General features: G+C 46.3%; 1 protein-coding gene across 2 annotated transcripts in view; it reads right to left on the reverse strand.

The window, feature by feature from the left end:
- LOC121438894 (nucleolar protein 10-like) overlaps positions 1-15,628 on the reverse strand; it is an 84,874-nt gene that overhangs the window by 47,598 nt on the left and 21,648 nt on the right. For both annotated transcript variants that reach the window (XM_041639384.1, XM_041639385.1), the window contains 3 exons: positions 15,345-15,494; positions 11,200-11,266; positions 7,079-7,131 (listed from right to left, as the gene is read on the reverse strand). In XM_041639384.1, coding sequence (XP_041495318.1) covers positions 7,079-7,131; positions 11,200-11,266; positions 15,345-15,494 — 270 coding nt within the window. The remainder of the gene's footprint in view (positions 1-7,078; positions 7,132-11,199; positions 11,267-15,344; positions 15,495-15,628) is intronic.

A 15,628-nucleotide genomic window follows, 5' to 3' on the forward strand; every position in this document is an offset into this window, starting at 1 on the left:
CATAGCGGGACATGTGAGGGCTCGCAGGCCACATGGTCCATGCCACAGCCACTCAGCTGTGTTCGGTGAGAATGCTGGGCACACTGCTTTGTAAAACAGCCTTGTTTTCAAAAGCTTCGGATAGCTGGTGCTCACTAGATCCCTGGTCTAGAGTACAGCAATCAAGAAGACTTGATTCTGGTGTGTTAGGACACAGGCAGCCTGTCTGGTGGCCAGTCAGCCCTCCACAACTGTGCTTCTTCCGTGCCTGCACATTTTCACTCAGTGTAACCTGATCCATGTGAACTCCTACCTTCCCAGACTTCTCCTACGATCTGGTTGTGAAACATACCTGTTCCTTAGCTTAATTAGTGGGTTGTTAAAATTTCCAGGTACTTTTTTGGTTCTGTCTGCGCAAGGGTCAGCCTCACAGACTTTTGAAAAGTTATGCCTGAACAATTCTGAAGGTCTCTTGGAGACACTCTACAGACAGACGTGGGCAAACGTCTCCTAAAATGCACCTCACTCAGGCTAGCTAGTCCTGGTTCCGTGCGCCTTGGCTCCCACAGGTGACTCCAAGGAAGCAGCAGTACTAAGTTCCTTGTCCCAAATTTCATTTTTCTGTTCAGACTGCTGGGGATGTGACAGTAGAATGCTTACCCAGCACGTACAAGGCCTTGTGTGCAGGTGTCCCAGTTTGCCTTGTACTTCTGTGATGAACGCCATGACTTAAAGCAACTCAGGGAGAAAACGGTTTATTTGCCTTACATGTCTTAACCACAGTTCAACACTGAGGGAAATCAGGAAGCAGGGGCAGGAACCATGGAGAAATGTGGCTTGCTCAGCTACCTCCCCCCATCTTTCCCTCTCTTCCTTTCTTTCTGAGACAGGGTCTCACTCTGCAGCACTGGCTAGCTTAGAACTCACTATGGAAACAAGATTGGCTTTGAATTCATAGAAACCCATCTGCCTGCTTCTGCTTCCCAAGTGCTAGGATTAAAGGTATGTGCTTCCATGCCTGCTTTCTTATACCACCCAGGAGCACCTCCCCAAGGAGAACACTGCCCACAGTGGGTTGGACTCTCCCACACCAGTAATTAATTAAGAAAATGTCCATAGCCTTGCCTACGGGCTGACCTGATAAAGGCAATGAATTCCTCAATCAAGATTCCCTCTTTCTGGGTCACTCCAGCTCAAGTCAAGCCCACAAAACCTAACCAGCTCACCAGAAGCCGCCCGCCCAGAAAACAATTTCCACTCTAACAACTTCATGTTTGGATTTTGGTTTATATATGGCTGGCTTGGCTGGCAATCTGGTCTGACCATTTGGTGATTCCTGTAAGTAGAAATGGTTTTACCAAGATCTACTCTGAGCACAGGGAGATGAGACAGAGAATCTGTCTCTAGCCTTTTCTGTCTGTCATACAGAACACTGTAAACTACGTGAGGCATTATGAACATTATTCTGAGCAAACGGATCGCCTACTGGACCAGTTTAAAGCAGAGTGCAGGACTGATTTATACTTGTTTCACTTGTATTTTTACTGCTAAAGTCAATCTAGTTGTTGCATGGAAAACAGCTTGCAAAGCCAGCTATGGGAGTGTACACACGTAATCCTAGAATACTGGAGGCTGAGGTAAGGACAACTCAAAGTTAGCAGCCAGCCTAGACGACACAGTGAGACCGGATGAACGTGGGACACGGGTTAAGAGGCCAAGATGAATACTCCAGGAAAGTTTGTGGGAGCCAAACACAGGCGAAGGGCTGCTGCTGAGGCTCTGCATGGACAAGCGGTACACAGTGGAGACATCCAGGTGGAAGCACTCAGGAGACGGGATAACATGTCAGACATAGAGAAGGCTGGAGAGGAGTCTGGTGGCTGGTCATAAAGACCCAGGGCGCTGGGTTGCCAGGAACGAATACAGACAGAAAGGCAGGCTCTGAGCCAAGTGTCCCTAGCCTTGAGAGGGAGAGAAGAGAGCCAAGGCCCAGGCACTGGGATACATCAACAAAGAACGACGTGGCCCCACGGGAATATCATGTTCCACATACTATATAAAGCTACATGGAGACATGTCACCATGAAGAAAGACTGATGTGCGTGTCACACACACGTCAGAGAGAAAGGGAACTTGACTATCTGTACACCTGGCTGTCCAGGAAGAGCAGAGCCTAGTCTGCTGGCCACCCTCACCCACTGCTGTTGTATACGGGCACTGTGGACCAAAGCCATGGCATTTACAGTATCAACCCAGGTTTGTGCTGTGATCATAGAGAAGATCAAACCTCAGCCCTTAAAACAGAAGCACTAATGCAGGTTAGACAATAGTCTCTGGTTTAGTTTTGTTTTTAAATGAGTTATATACTACTATTAGTGATTGTATGTATAAGCACACGTGTGCGTGCGTATGTGCATGTAAGTGCACAGGCATATAAAGGACAGAGGGCAATGCCAGGTACACACTTGTCTCTCACACTTGTCTATTGCTTTTTTAGAGACTCTCACTGAATCTGGAGTGTAGGTTTCTGGCTGGACCGGCTGGCCAGCAAGCCTTTGGAAGTCGCCTGTCTCCGCACCTCAACACTAAGATTACAGGTGCACAACACTGCACCTGATACTTATATGGATGCTAAAGGTCCTAAGTTTGGTCCCCATACTTGCACAGCAAGCATTTGCCCATGGAGCCATCTCCCTAGTACACCTACCCCTTCTGCCATGCTTTAACTCTGCCCTATGTGTAGGGACTAGGCATTTTAAAAAATACCTTCCAATTTTTAAATTAAATAATGTTAAAATATTTAGTCAGTATAATTTGCTGATTTGATAAGCAATCAAAAATACAGGATTTTTCTTATAAATTTTTTTGAAATAAAATAACTGCCAGGATTGAAAGGTAGGTTAGGCATTCATATAATCTTTATAGCAGCTTAAATTTATGTTTCAAACAAAACTAGAAACATGTAATTTTACTGAACTGAGTTATTTTTGTTCTTTCTTTCTTTCTTTTTCTTTTTTTCTTTTGTTGACAGGATTTCTCTGTAGCTTTGGAGCCTGTCCTCAAACTCACTCTGTGGACCAGGCTGGCCTGGCACTCACAGAGTGCTGGGATTAAATGTGTGCACAACCGCCGCCCGGCTATATTTTTTTTCCTAAATCAAATAGCTTTCAAAACAAGTAATACATTTTCCTCTGCTATGCATGCACATCCATAATGGAACATGCAGGCAACCCAGGACCCAGGGACTTCTGGTTGCCCAGAGACTGCCAAGTCAGCAACTACTGGAGTCTGCTGCACACAGAGCCTTGGAAGTCAGGAACATCCCACTGCAGTGCTAACCTCAGGGCTGAGCTGAGGTGTGCGTCACAGAACACTTAGGAGCTGGCCAAAGGCGTTCACTATGCGAAACTAACCTGAGCCGCACTGCTGAGGAGGAAACAAGCACAGCAGAACTCCTGAGGGAGAACAACGGAAAGGACTGGGAAAGGGAGAAGATGACGGGAAACCCATTTGGTCTTCAAGGATCAGCACAGGTCAGGGTGCGGGGAGTTAAAGTCAGGAACTGTGTTAATCTCCAGAGAGTCCAAGAATTCAGGAAAGATGGTATCAGCTAGAAGGGCAGAAGCAAACATGCAGAGAGAACACCAGGCTCCTCCTCTGCAGCAGCCTGCAGGTATGTGGGGACGGATGTAGTGATTTATAGGATGTTCCTACAAATCACAGGTCAGACCTCCTACACTTGGCACCCAGCTGCGGGCTGAACATACACTTCTCTGGTTCTATAGGCTTCAAATGAGCCTTCAAGCCAAATGCAGCTCTTAAGTTTGATATTAATCTTCCAGTAAATGGCAAGCTTTCAGGCCTGGGGCTCACCCTTTGCTTTGAAGGAGCAGGAAAAAAAGCATGTGCCAAGCAAAGACAAATGGTGCTGAGGAATTCGACTTGGTACAAGAGTGGCAGGGCAGACAGGGGTTCAGGAAGGAGAGCGGAGGACAAGCTGCAGCTCAGTGCTCGGCCTAGCAAGACCTCTGTGCACACTGGTCTCACATGTACAGGCACCTGAGCTTTGGACCCAGTTCACAGCTGCCTGTCAAATCTCAGCTACCAAGCTGAGATGGGGCCTTGTGATACAGGCCTGCGAGTCAAGACAGCAGCTTCTCATTGTTCAGTTACCATCAGCCCCTCTTGCTCTTGCACTCAAAAGTCCCCATGACTTGGAACAAAAGAGCAATCCCCATTGTCAGCTGGGGTTAAGCTTTGGGGGGGGGGGGTGCTTGGGCAACATGATGTGCAAGGCCCTGGTGTGATGCCCAGTGCAGGAAAGGACAGGAAGGGAGCAAGCTACCACAAAACAGAACCAAAGAACTGCATGTGAGTAGGGAAGGTGGCTCCTCAATTCTAAAACAGCCCCCCACACCAGGCAACAAAATACAACACAGAGGCCAAACCAAGCAGCACACATTGTAATCCTGGATACAAAGAAGGCAGGAGGACCAAGAGCTTGAGGCTGCCTAGGCTACAAAGCTCAAATTCTGTGCCAGCCTGCACAACACTGTGAAATCCCATCTCAGAAAGAAAAGAGAAGAAATACAGTGGAAATGACTGCTATGTAGCCCAGGCTATCCTCCTGCCTCTGATCCTGAACTCTAAAGTCACAGGTGTGCCCACTGTCCCTTGTCTGCTTTAGGGGATTTCTTTTTCTCCAGTGTTAGGTATTGAACCCATTGCCTGTGAAAGCTAGCTTTAGATGATATAGGATTAATGCTATAAAATCGGATATAATTTACCTATAAAATGCCGTATCACCACTCATGGTAGAGCACACATGTTATCTCATAACCTAAAGGCAGCAAAACCAAGATCAGGAGAGCTCTAGGTCATCCTTGACTACATAGCAGATTCCTGGTCAACCCAGGCTTTATGAGACCCAGTCATGAAAAATAAGCGAAACTAAAAAGGAAAAAAAAAATATTTGTCAACATAACAGAAAAGACAATGTTTCCAAATATTAATGGCAACTATGATTCTACAGGGGCAGAATACATTTTTCTTTCCTCATACTTTGCACAACACTGAGAATAAGAACATGGATAAAGGGCCGGTGCTGGTGGTGCACACCTTTAATCGCAGAGGCAGGCAGATCTCTCTGAGTTCGAGGCCAGCCTGGTCTACAAAGCAAGTTCCAGGATAGTCAGGGCTACACAGAGAAACCTTGTCTCAAACAAACAAACAAAGACGATGGATACATTATTTGTGAAATTAAAACATTTGTGCCATTTCTGTAAAAGGCCACTTCCCAATGTATAAGCATCAAAGGGGACGTGTTTAACAGCCCCGCCCCTCTTCCGAGATGGTAATGACGGCAGTGTTGTGCATTGGCCCTGGCAGAGCCTGGGCCACACTTATTTCTTTCTTCTCCCTCACATCCCACATCTAAACTTATACAAGTCTGTCTTCCAATCCACAACTGCCTTCTCTATACCACATGGCACTCAGGCTCTTGTCCTGTCCCACTCACTGCAACACCAGGAAGCACTCCTTAGAGGAGGAAGACAAGCCCCTAACATGCAGGTGGGAACAAGCTGAGTTACTCTCCTCACCACGCAGTGTTACCCAAAGGCCTGGGAAGGTAGAACCAACGGGCAGAGTTTCTTATGGTCCACCCACACCTCCACAGGTGGACATGGATTCCAAGCCAGAGTTGCTTCTTTCTCAAATTGTCCCAGGACCCATCGAAGTCCCAATGCTGAAAATGACAGCCCAGCCCTGCCTTCCCTCGTGGGGACTGCCAGTCTGTTCTAGCTGCTTCCACCTTAAACTCTTTGTTGTAACCAAAACCTTTCCAAAGGTCAGCCTTGGCTCTGCCACTTTGCTGCTCCAGGTGTGCCAGGCTCCCTGTGCCTCTCGCGCTCACACTTACAGACCCTTCCTAGTCTGGGGCTTGTTCTGCCCCATGAGTCTCTCTCCTGAGCTCTCCACAGGCATCTTCTGCTGCTGAACGCTACTCCCACGCAGTTAGCTCCATCCAGTCCACAGAATCAACCTCCAGGCTCCCTGAAGTCACTCTGGGTAGTTCTCTGAGTTTCCCTCAGGCACCTAGCCCACACTGGGGGAAAGGTCTCTCTTCCCGAGCACTCTCAGAGTCTTGCTCCTATAGCTCATGGCCAGACCTGAAACCCCCTTTCTTCCTGTTTTAACTCTGAGGATGGAGCCATGCTGATAGACTGTGTACTGTGATGCTGCCAGCATCCAGCATGGTGCCTGACACGCGGCTGATGCAGCCAATGACTACCCATTAGACAACGGAAACATGGGAGGCTGTGAGGCTGGGGGAGAGGAGCAGATGACAAGGCAGGAAGAGCAGCAGCTTCCTGCTTGAACAGCCTCACTTTACTATCACTCAGAACAAACACTACGGACTGCTGCGGCATCAGTTTCCCAAGACAGCTGCTCAGCAGTAAGCGGACTGGGAAAACATACCCACACACAGCCAAGCTACTCCAAGGGAGACTTCCCATGACTGACGGCCCACTGCTCTCAAGTCCTCCCATCTGCAAGACCCGCCCACTGCTCCCCCACATCCCAGACTAGCTAATGTCAGCTCTACACGAAGACTGCCTTCCTAAAAACATATTCCAGCTCTCTCCTTCTATAGACTAAAAGGTAAAATATGGAAACTCCTGGTACAGAAGAACAATGCTTTCAGGATGACAATATAATAACAGATTTTAAACTTATATGTCATCACTGATAATCCTGATCATCTAAGATGGCCTCTCTCACGGGCAACTTATTTGTAAAAGCAAGGTAACAAGAAGAGAACTAGACTCTTAGTTTTGATTTAGACCTCCAATTAGTCAACAGATGAATCAATGTCCTAGATTATGAAACACTTCACAGCCAAACAAACAACAAAGCTGAGATTACTAGTTTTTTCCAGCCTGCGCTAAGGCAGCACAAAACAATCCACACTGCAGCATGCTGAGACATTTACTCATCTACAGTGAGTCCGCAGTACAGCACAGCCACACAGAGCCCAAAGGCTGTCAACACAACCAGTTCACACACAAACTCTGTGCCTGCTCCTGCTGGCTCTTACCGGAATGTAGTAGATGCCCATCTTGGGGGACTCATTGGCAGTAAGAAGCATTCCTAAAAATAAACACAATGAGAAAGTTAAACACATGACAGGAAGTACCCTTTTCTACGTGTTTTACATTTTGAAAGGTTTGTATTGCCAGTACTTGCAAGCTGCCTTTCAGGGCAAGGGACCTCAGTGGTGGGACAGCCGACTTCCTACTTGTGAACTCCCTGTCTGTGAATTTCATGAGCAAAGGCCATGACCAGGCTCCAAAGAGGCACTCAGCTCTACACAAGATCCAGAGCATTTCCAGCTTCATGCATAAGATGCCCAGAGAATAATAATGGAGAAAAAGACTCCCTTCCTGGAGTCAGGACTCAAGGAAGCAAAAGACCTCAGCATCAGAATTTCTGCATTAAATTTCAAAGCCAACTACAGATCAAAATGACTAAGGGAGCATTGTGTAGAACTACCCCCAAAAGACCCACGTCCCAAAAGACGTGTCAAGACGGGAGAGATGCCTCAGTGGCTAAAAGCACTTGTTGCTCTTGCAGAGAGCCAGCTCAGTTCCCAGCACCCACATGATGGTTCTATCTGTAACTGCAGTTCCAGAGGATCTGATGCCCTCTTCTGACCACTCTAGGCACCAAGCACACATGTGGTATACATACATACATTCAGGCAAAACACACAGAAAATATTTTCTTAAGACCCATATGTCAGAGTGTTATAATCGTCTCAGGGAATTTTTTAAAAAATGAACCACTAGAGAAGTTAATTTAGTCTCCATGGCATCCCCATTGTGAGAAAGCAAAACCAGGCTGGAGGGCAGCCCTGTTATTCCCTATAACCCCAAGAAATCAGAGATCCAACATTTGTAGGTATTTGGCTACTTCACGTCAGATATGAAATGTCTCAGTTCCCAGCAAGTACCCTCAGGTTTTCTGCAGCACCTCCAAGGTGACAAGATGTACTACAGCCACACCTCTCGTGTCTACACATGAATTCAGACAGCATCTACCCAAACCTCTACAAGATAATAATGTATGTTTCTGGATAAGCTCACATATGATCTCAGTGAGCATGGTACTCTTTAAAATAAACATCACCAGCCCATGTAAAGTGGAACATGAAAACTCCACTCAAAACAGACAAAATGAAAAGACTTCTTACATTATCAAATAAACCATTAAATAGTCTAAATACCATCAAGAAAATGAAAATCCTGGCATACACATGTGGCTACCGACTCGCCTTCTTCAGCCCACTTTCTGTTTCTAGCACAATGTCAAACTAGACGGCAGCAGTGACTCCAAGGGCAGAAGGAGGACCTCTTCAAACAGGACACTGGACTAATGCAGCCACTTTCGCTAAGGAGCAGTAACAGTTCTGAGGATACTGGAATTAGGGACAATGTTTCCACTTAGTTTCTCAAAATGCTGCTGTTTATCATTCCCAAAAGAAATGAAACTGTTCAGAGGGAGAAAAGACAACAGCATCTGCAGTCTAAGACACTCTCAGAGATCTGATACAATGTGCGTATGCACACCCCCACCCCCCACCCTGAGCACACGCACAAGTCAGAAATCATCTGTAGTTCAGGGAAAAGGCTCACCAAGGTCCAAGACACAAATCTAGAGACAGAGCTCTACAGCAGTGCTATTCAAGGTAAGTTCCCTGGGCCATCTGCAACCTGCTACCAGGCTGGAGATAAAAGTACAGAAAATAAAAGGAACCTAAAAGCCTGGAGGCAGCTTAACGGTAGTGTGGAAAAAGGACAAAACAAAATCGCGGGGCAGTGTTATCCCAGTGTGTGACCATTTTGCTAGTAATTATTTGTATTGTACTGTACAAAAGTACCAATCTGCAAGGGGTCCGAAGGTTAAAAACACAGAAAAAAGGAAGGGCAGGCAGGCAGCCTGACTAGCCAGCTGGTCAACCACATTTGAAAAGCTCTGCACTGAAACACATAGCTTTAGTCCCACTCTGAACAGTTTAGGGCAGACAATCTGGGAAGAAGAGCAGCAGGAACACATCTGCCCCATCAGCTTCTCACTGACACAGGGAGCAGTAAGTTCACTGTGAGATTACATGTGCAAACACCCCATGGCTGTTTGCCATGTCATGTTCTGTTGGAGGATGCTGAGGGAGATGCAGAGCAACCTGGCATTTTCCACAGTCCAGGAGGTTTCCTGCAGCTTTGTATGGCAGGTAAGAAAGCTGAGGGGCGTGATGGGCATAGCAAAGCCTGAGGCAGGTCTTTCTCAAGTCCAAAGCCCACTATCTCTTTCTACCAATGGCTCTGCACCTCTAATCATGCATTTACAGGCTGGGGTGGGTCTCAGACATGCATCATCTTTACATGCTTTCTTCGTCAGCAAGCTATACACACTGGGTCCCAGAGTTGTGCTGTCTGACAGTGCCCTGACCTGTGCAGAAGGGCTGGTCAATGCATGGGAGCTGTGCAAAGGGCTGCCTGAGTAGCCAGATACGGGCCAGAAAATGAGCCAGGGAGGCGAAGTCATTTCTCAATATTCCAAGCTGCCTTGCAAATAGAAAAACATTACTAAACAGTGTCATGGTTAGGCTCTAATCACTCCAAAAGTGAGTATGTGAACATACTAAAAGGGGTTTAGCTTGTCTAAACTAAGAGTAAGTACCTAGTGATGATGACCACAGCTCAGAGGGGAAGGGAATAGCAAGTATGGTAAAGCCAGTGCAGAACAGTCTCTGAGCACAGTGAGGAGCCCATGCCAGTGGGCAGAGGCCAGCACACAACTGTACCGTGGTTTTGTGAAACAATTACTGGCCTGGCTGTTGTATACCTAACTGCCTCTTGTAAGTCATCTGACAGAAAAAGCCATTCTTCATCCAAACCACACATGGCAAAGGAGATTCCCGAACACACAGAACCAACGCTATCACCTCGTATGGATGACCTGCTGGAATGAGGGCTGATGCGCAGAACCTGCTTTGGTTTTCCAGAAGACAGGATTCTCTGTAGCCATGCTATCCTAGAACTACGTCTGGAGGCCAACTTTACTTCCACTTCTTCAATCATCAACCTACATTTACCTATGAACATTCTCTTAGCACACCTGCCTACCTGGTGATCACAGAAGGCTCGGGTGCTGACTTGTGGTTAGTGCAGGGCCTGCTACATCAGTTACGCTATGGTGCACAGGAGGTTCGGGGTGCTGGCCTGTACAAACAGACACTATGCCTCTCATGTCACTGCTTAGTACTTAGACGTCAGAAGCACACATATACTCACTGCCTCAACGCAGAACACTACTTTCCTAGGTACTGCAGTTCCAAGCTAGCCCACCTTCATCTCTGTGGGCCATCTGGAGACAGACGGAGCCCGGGTTCTCAGGTCACTCCTGTGCTGCCACCACCTGCAGCCCACTGTCCGTTCACTTCAGCCTTCCCACAACCCTCCCTGTTACTCCTCTGACGTTGTCTTCTCAGTCAATCACCTCAACAACAGAGCCCCTTTAATCCCACTCAATGACTGCCCTCCACACATGCCCTGCAAGCCTCCTCTGCCCACCTTCGGCAGCTCTGGCTCATGACTCCTTCTAACACACTGGCACGGGACCATCTCCATGTGCATGATGAGGCACTTCAGGCTTTGTTGTCTGTCTCGTCAGCAGAATTGTGTGTGTCTGTCCTTAGGGGACATGGCTTGAGATGGGGAGGGTTCTAATTCTCTCAGATCCCCATCAGGATCTGCCCTGAGTATGTTGCTGAATTTTGAAACCTATCATATAATTTGCTGAACAGTACATGATGCAGTATATCTCAAAAACTCTATAACCATCTGTACTACCTGGTGACTGCAGCCTCCTCTATATCCCTAACCTCAATTTCCACATGCTATTACTAATCCCATAAAGAATACACCAAAATAGCACTTCACCTGCCGCCTGCATGCAGTCTGTTGCTAGTTTCTACTAATAGCTGGGCGGGCTGAGCACTGAGTCATGAGAGTGCCCTTTCCTGAGTCACCCACACTGCTTCCTGCTCTTCCTTCTTCCAAGTGCCTGAAAAATCCAGGCACTGTTCTGACCAGGCCAAATGTTATTTTATGAAGTAAATGCAGTTTGAAACTCCAGCACAGGAACGTGAGCGCCTACCTGAGTTGGGATAGAGGCAAACGTCATTAAGGTCATGTTCTGGCTCCAGTGAAGTAAATATTTTTCCCTAAAACAGTAAGCAAATCTGGATTACTAAGATCATCAAAGACAGCTTTTTAGCAATGGCACATAAAGAAAATAAAATGGAGACCACAATCCTCCTAGTGTTACATAAAGGAAATAACCTAATTGAAAGAATTTATACTTTAAAATCGTTTTTGTCAGCAGGCACTGGTGGTACACGCCTCTCGGAAGGCAGAGGCAGGCGGATCTCTGTGAATTCAAGGTCAGCCTGGTCTACAAGAGTTAGTTCCAGGACAGCTAGGGCTGTTGGGCTATAACACAGAGAAACCGTGCTCAAACCCCCTCCCCCCGCCCTAATCTTACTTGTCTTATCAACATATCAAATACTCTCATCTTAGAAATGAAGCTGTGGCAGAAAGTTGATCTGTTCAAACAGAACAGAAGAATCCCAGTATTGGAGATGCGGGTGCACAGCAGAAGGCAGAGTTGAAACTCAAGTGTGCAGCAGCATCACCAAAGCCCAAAAGGCAATGAAAAACCACAGGGAGCCCCATGAATACAAAGTATCAGTCACTACACTGTGAAGGCTGACACATCCTACTTTAAAGGTGGGGGGCAGTCTGCTATACTATTAAAAACTGATAGAAGAAAAAAGGCCCAGAAAGAGGTAGGCGTGGAGAAAGACGAGAAGGATAAACAAGGAAAGCAGGTCATGCAGAGCTGGGTAATCTGTTAGTCAAGAGGAAGTGTTTAGTCTTAAGAAACAAAATGCCAAAAAAAAAAAAAATCGATTGCCATAATTACAATGTGATGTCTTCAAGTGGGGATGCTGACAAGTTCTGCCAGCTCTTGCAGCCATAAGTCATAACCAGAAGACCGACAGCAGGATGTGGTACTGCCAGGGCAGAAGTAGGTGGAGCTGAAGCCCAGGCAGGATGGTGATTTCATGGTTCATGAAAAACAGTGGCCAAGTGCTTGCCCAGCTATCTCGCACTGAAGCGAGAAGGAGAGGGCAAGGAAAGGAGGAAGAGAACAGAACTTGATGGTGTGGCGCAGCAGACACATGGGGCACAGAACCAGAGACAAAGGGATCCATGGGTCACAGGACCCTGGGGCACAGGAATGCAGCAGTAAGGGGTCTGGAAGGACATATCCAAATTGAATGGGTCACTAGCTTAGGCGGGATGGGAGGCAGGTCAAGGGAATGCCTTCTTTACAGTATCTTGGGAGTTTTCAGACAAAAGAGGCAGCCGTGGCGGCTCCCAACTATAATCTCTGCATTCGGAAAGTGGAGGTAGGAGCTACCCAGTGAGTCCCAGGCAAGCTTATCTACATAGTGAGAATATATCTAAATAAAAATATATGCACTTATGCAATTAAATGTAACCAGCAAGAGTTTAAATATTATTATTATTATCATTATTATTATTATTATTATTATTTGGTCCAGGGTCTCACTGCATACTGCAACTCAGCCTCAAACTGGACTCAGTCAGCCTCTTAAGTATTGAGATTATATGCGAACACACCCCACCCAGTTAAAGTTTTTCATTAGTTAGGACTGTCAGAAAAATTATTTGTCTAAGATATACCAAGTCCCCCAAGAGTCCTCGAACCCTCCAAACTCAAAGTCTACAAAGCAGAAAACATAGTCAATACCCCTGAAAGCGTCAGGGTAATATTTCCAATAATTCAGAAATGCCATAAGCCGGTTCTCCTCTCTTAAATTACAGTCACAGGAATGGATTATCTCAAGAATGGCTGTGAACACCAAGACAGAGTCAGAAGAATACAGAAATTAAGGTCACCACATTTCTGGAGCCAAAAATGCAAAACTTAAAATAAGATCTTGAGAACTTAGTTTCATTTTATGTGTGTTGGCCTGAATGTGGGACTTCTGGGAAGTCCAGAAGAGGCCACTGGAGCCTCTGGGACTCGAGTCATAAACAGCTGGGAGCTGACTTGTAGGTGCTGGGAACTGAACCTGGGTCCTCCGGAAGAGCAGCTGGTGCTTTTAACAGCTGAGCCATTTCTCTAGCTACAAAATGCAAAATTTAAAAAACAAAAAACAAACAAACAAACAAAAAAAAGTAAAGTAATGCCTACAAAAGCCAGAGTGACAGGTGACGGGCCTGTGACTGAGCTGCCTGTAGCCCTCTGCCCAAGCACAGCAGGTGCTCTAAGCAGTGAATGCGGAGGGCATGGGCCTCCTGCCCAGTGCCATCTCAGGAGTGTTTTTAAATGAACACTTTTAAGCCTATAGAATTAGTGTATAGACTAAAAAAAAAAAAAAAAAAAAAAAAAAAAAAAAAAAAAAAAAAAAACAAGGGCTGGAGAGAGCTCAGCAGTTGAGTACTTTCCGCTCTTCCAAAGCCCTGAGTTCTGACCACAACCCTGGTCAGGCAGCTCACAAACACCTGTAATTCTTGCTCCAAAGGGGCATCTGAACATGACAGAAACACAGATATACATGCAGACACAAGTATAAAACTTTAATATATTGTTTTAATTTTTAGAAAGAGCCAGGCGGCGGTGCCACATGCATTTAATCCTAGCACTTGGGAGGCAGAGACAGGCGAATTTCTGTGAGTTTGAGGCCAGTCTGGTCTACAGAGCAAGTTCTAAGACAGTCTCCAAAGCTACAGAGAAACCCTGTCTCAAAAAACAGAACGAGAGAGAGACTGTAACAGGGAAACAATTGCTGTATCTGATTTGTTTTATTGATGGAATGGAATTACCTTCAGTCCTCTCAGGTTTTAAGACAGTCTCACTCTAGCCCAGACTGGCTTTGATTTTCCTACCTTACCTCCTAAGCACTGAGAGGACAGGCATGAGCCATCACACTCTGCTAATACTTAGGTTTTAAAAAACAAAATAACAAGCCTAGGCATGGTGGGAGGCTCCTACAATCATGTACTCTGAAGGCTCAGCAGCAGATCAATAGTTAAAGGTCACCCACAGCAAATTTGATGCTATCTTGAGCTAATAAGACTTAAAACAACAAAAAAACTTTTAAATAGTTAAAAAAAAAGGAAGGTAGATTAAAATCAGCAATGCAAACTGTTGTTACTTTTTAACACTTGGAGTTGAAGGGAAACACCAATTTTTTTCTTTCTTTTCCTTTCTTTTTTTTTTTTTTTTTTTTTTTTTTGAGACAGAGTTTCTCTGTGTAGCCCTGACTGCCCTGGAACTCACTCTGTAGACCAGGCTGGCCTCAACTCAGAGATCCACCTGCCTCTGCGTCCCTAATGCTGGAATTAAAGGTGTGGCACCACCACCGCCCAGTATCCAAATATTAAGGAAACACTATTCACTCACCAAAACCCTCTCTTGAAATAAAAAGTAAAAAGAACACTGAGGATGTAACTCAGTGGTACTGCGCTTGCCAAGCAACACACAACCTGGGCTCAGTCCCGGTACCACCACCAAAGACAGATAGACTGACTGACATGAAATTACTGTACAGGTTCCATCTCTAACTCTACTTGTCTGAGGTGGAGTGAACCTGGGTCATGGAGTGACACTGGCATGGAAAGGCAATGTCGGCCCTGAGGATTCTGCTGGGGTGGTGAGTGAGCTGGCGAGATGGCTCGGCAGATCACGTGTTTGCTGTCACCCAGCTGTCCTGTGATCCCCACATGCGCTGCAGCACACACACACCCTCACAGGCGACAGTTAAATAAAGACAGGGATCTTCAGGGTGAAGTCTCCTTCACAGTGAATTTTCTCCCTCTAACATCCCTCAAAGATGTATGCTGGGGGCAGCAGGATGGCTGAGGGGCTGGAGACTTTTGCGGCCAAGCCTGATGATCTGAGTTCAGTCCCTCAAATTGTCCTCTGGCTGGCTTACGCACACGGCAGCACAAATGTACTTAAATAAATGAAAAGCACACCAGCCAGGGCTGGCCAATCAGGATGTTCCTTAACTGGGGACAAGCTCATGCCAGCTATACTCAAACACAGTGTGCCCTGCCCTACAGTGATGGACCTGTTGGTTCCCAGATGACCACTCAGCACCCCTTTCTCAAGGACTCACACAAGCTTCCAAACACAAAGGAAACAAAAGAAGCACTGGGAAGAGGCAAGGAAAACAGAGGACAATTTCAACAAAAAGTACGTACGGAGTTCTTGTTCCACATCTTGACAATTCTGGAGTCCGCAGACAAGACCAAATCTAACGAATCCTGGAAATGGACTGACTTAATGGGCAGTCCATACTGGTGATCCTTGACCAGCAATGGCTTGTCTGAGCGAAGGTCATACAGCAATACCTCAAAGAGAAAACAGTTATTTTAGTCAAAGGAGCAATGTCCAAAACAACACATTTGAAAGTAGGCACCTGGGAGCCGGGGAGGTGGTTCAGCTAAGAGAGCACTGGCCTAACAAGCACGAAGCCTGCAGTTCA

This window comes from Microtus oregoni, unplaced genomic scaffold (genome assembly GCF_018167655.1).
Source record: "Microtus oregoni isolate MIOR12 unplaced genomic scaffold, Mior012 000058F_ref0000040, whole genome shotgun sequence".
NCBI classification, from domain to species: Eukaryota; Metazoa; Chordata; class Mammalia; order Rodentia; family Cricetidae; genus Microtus; species Microtus oregoni.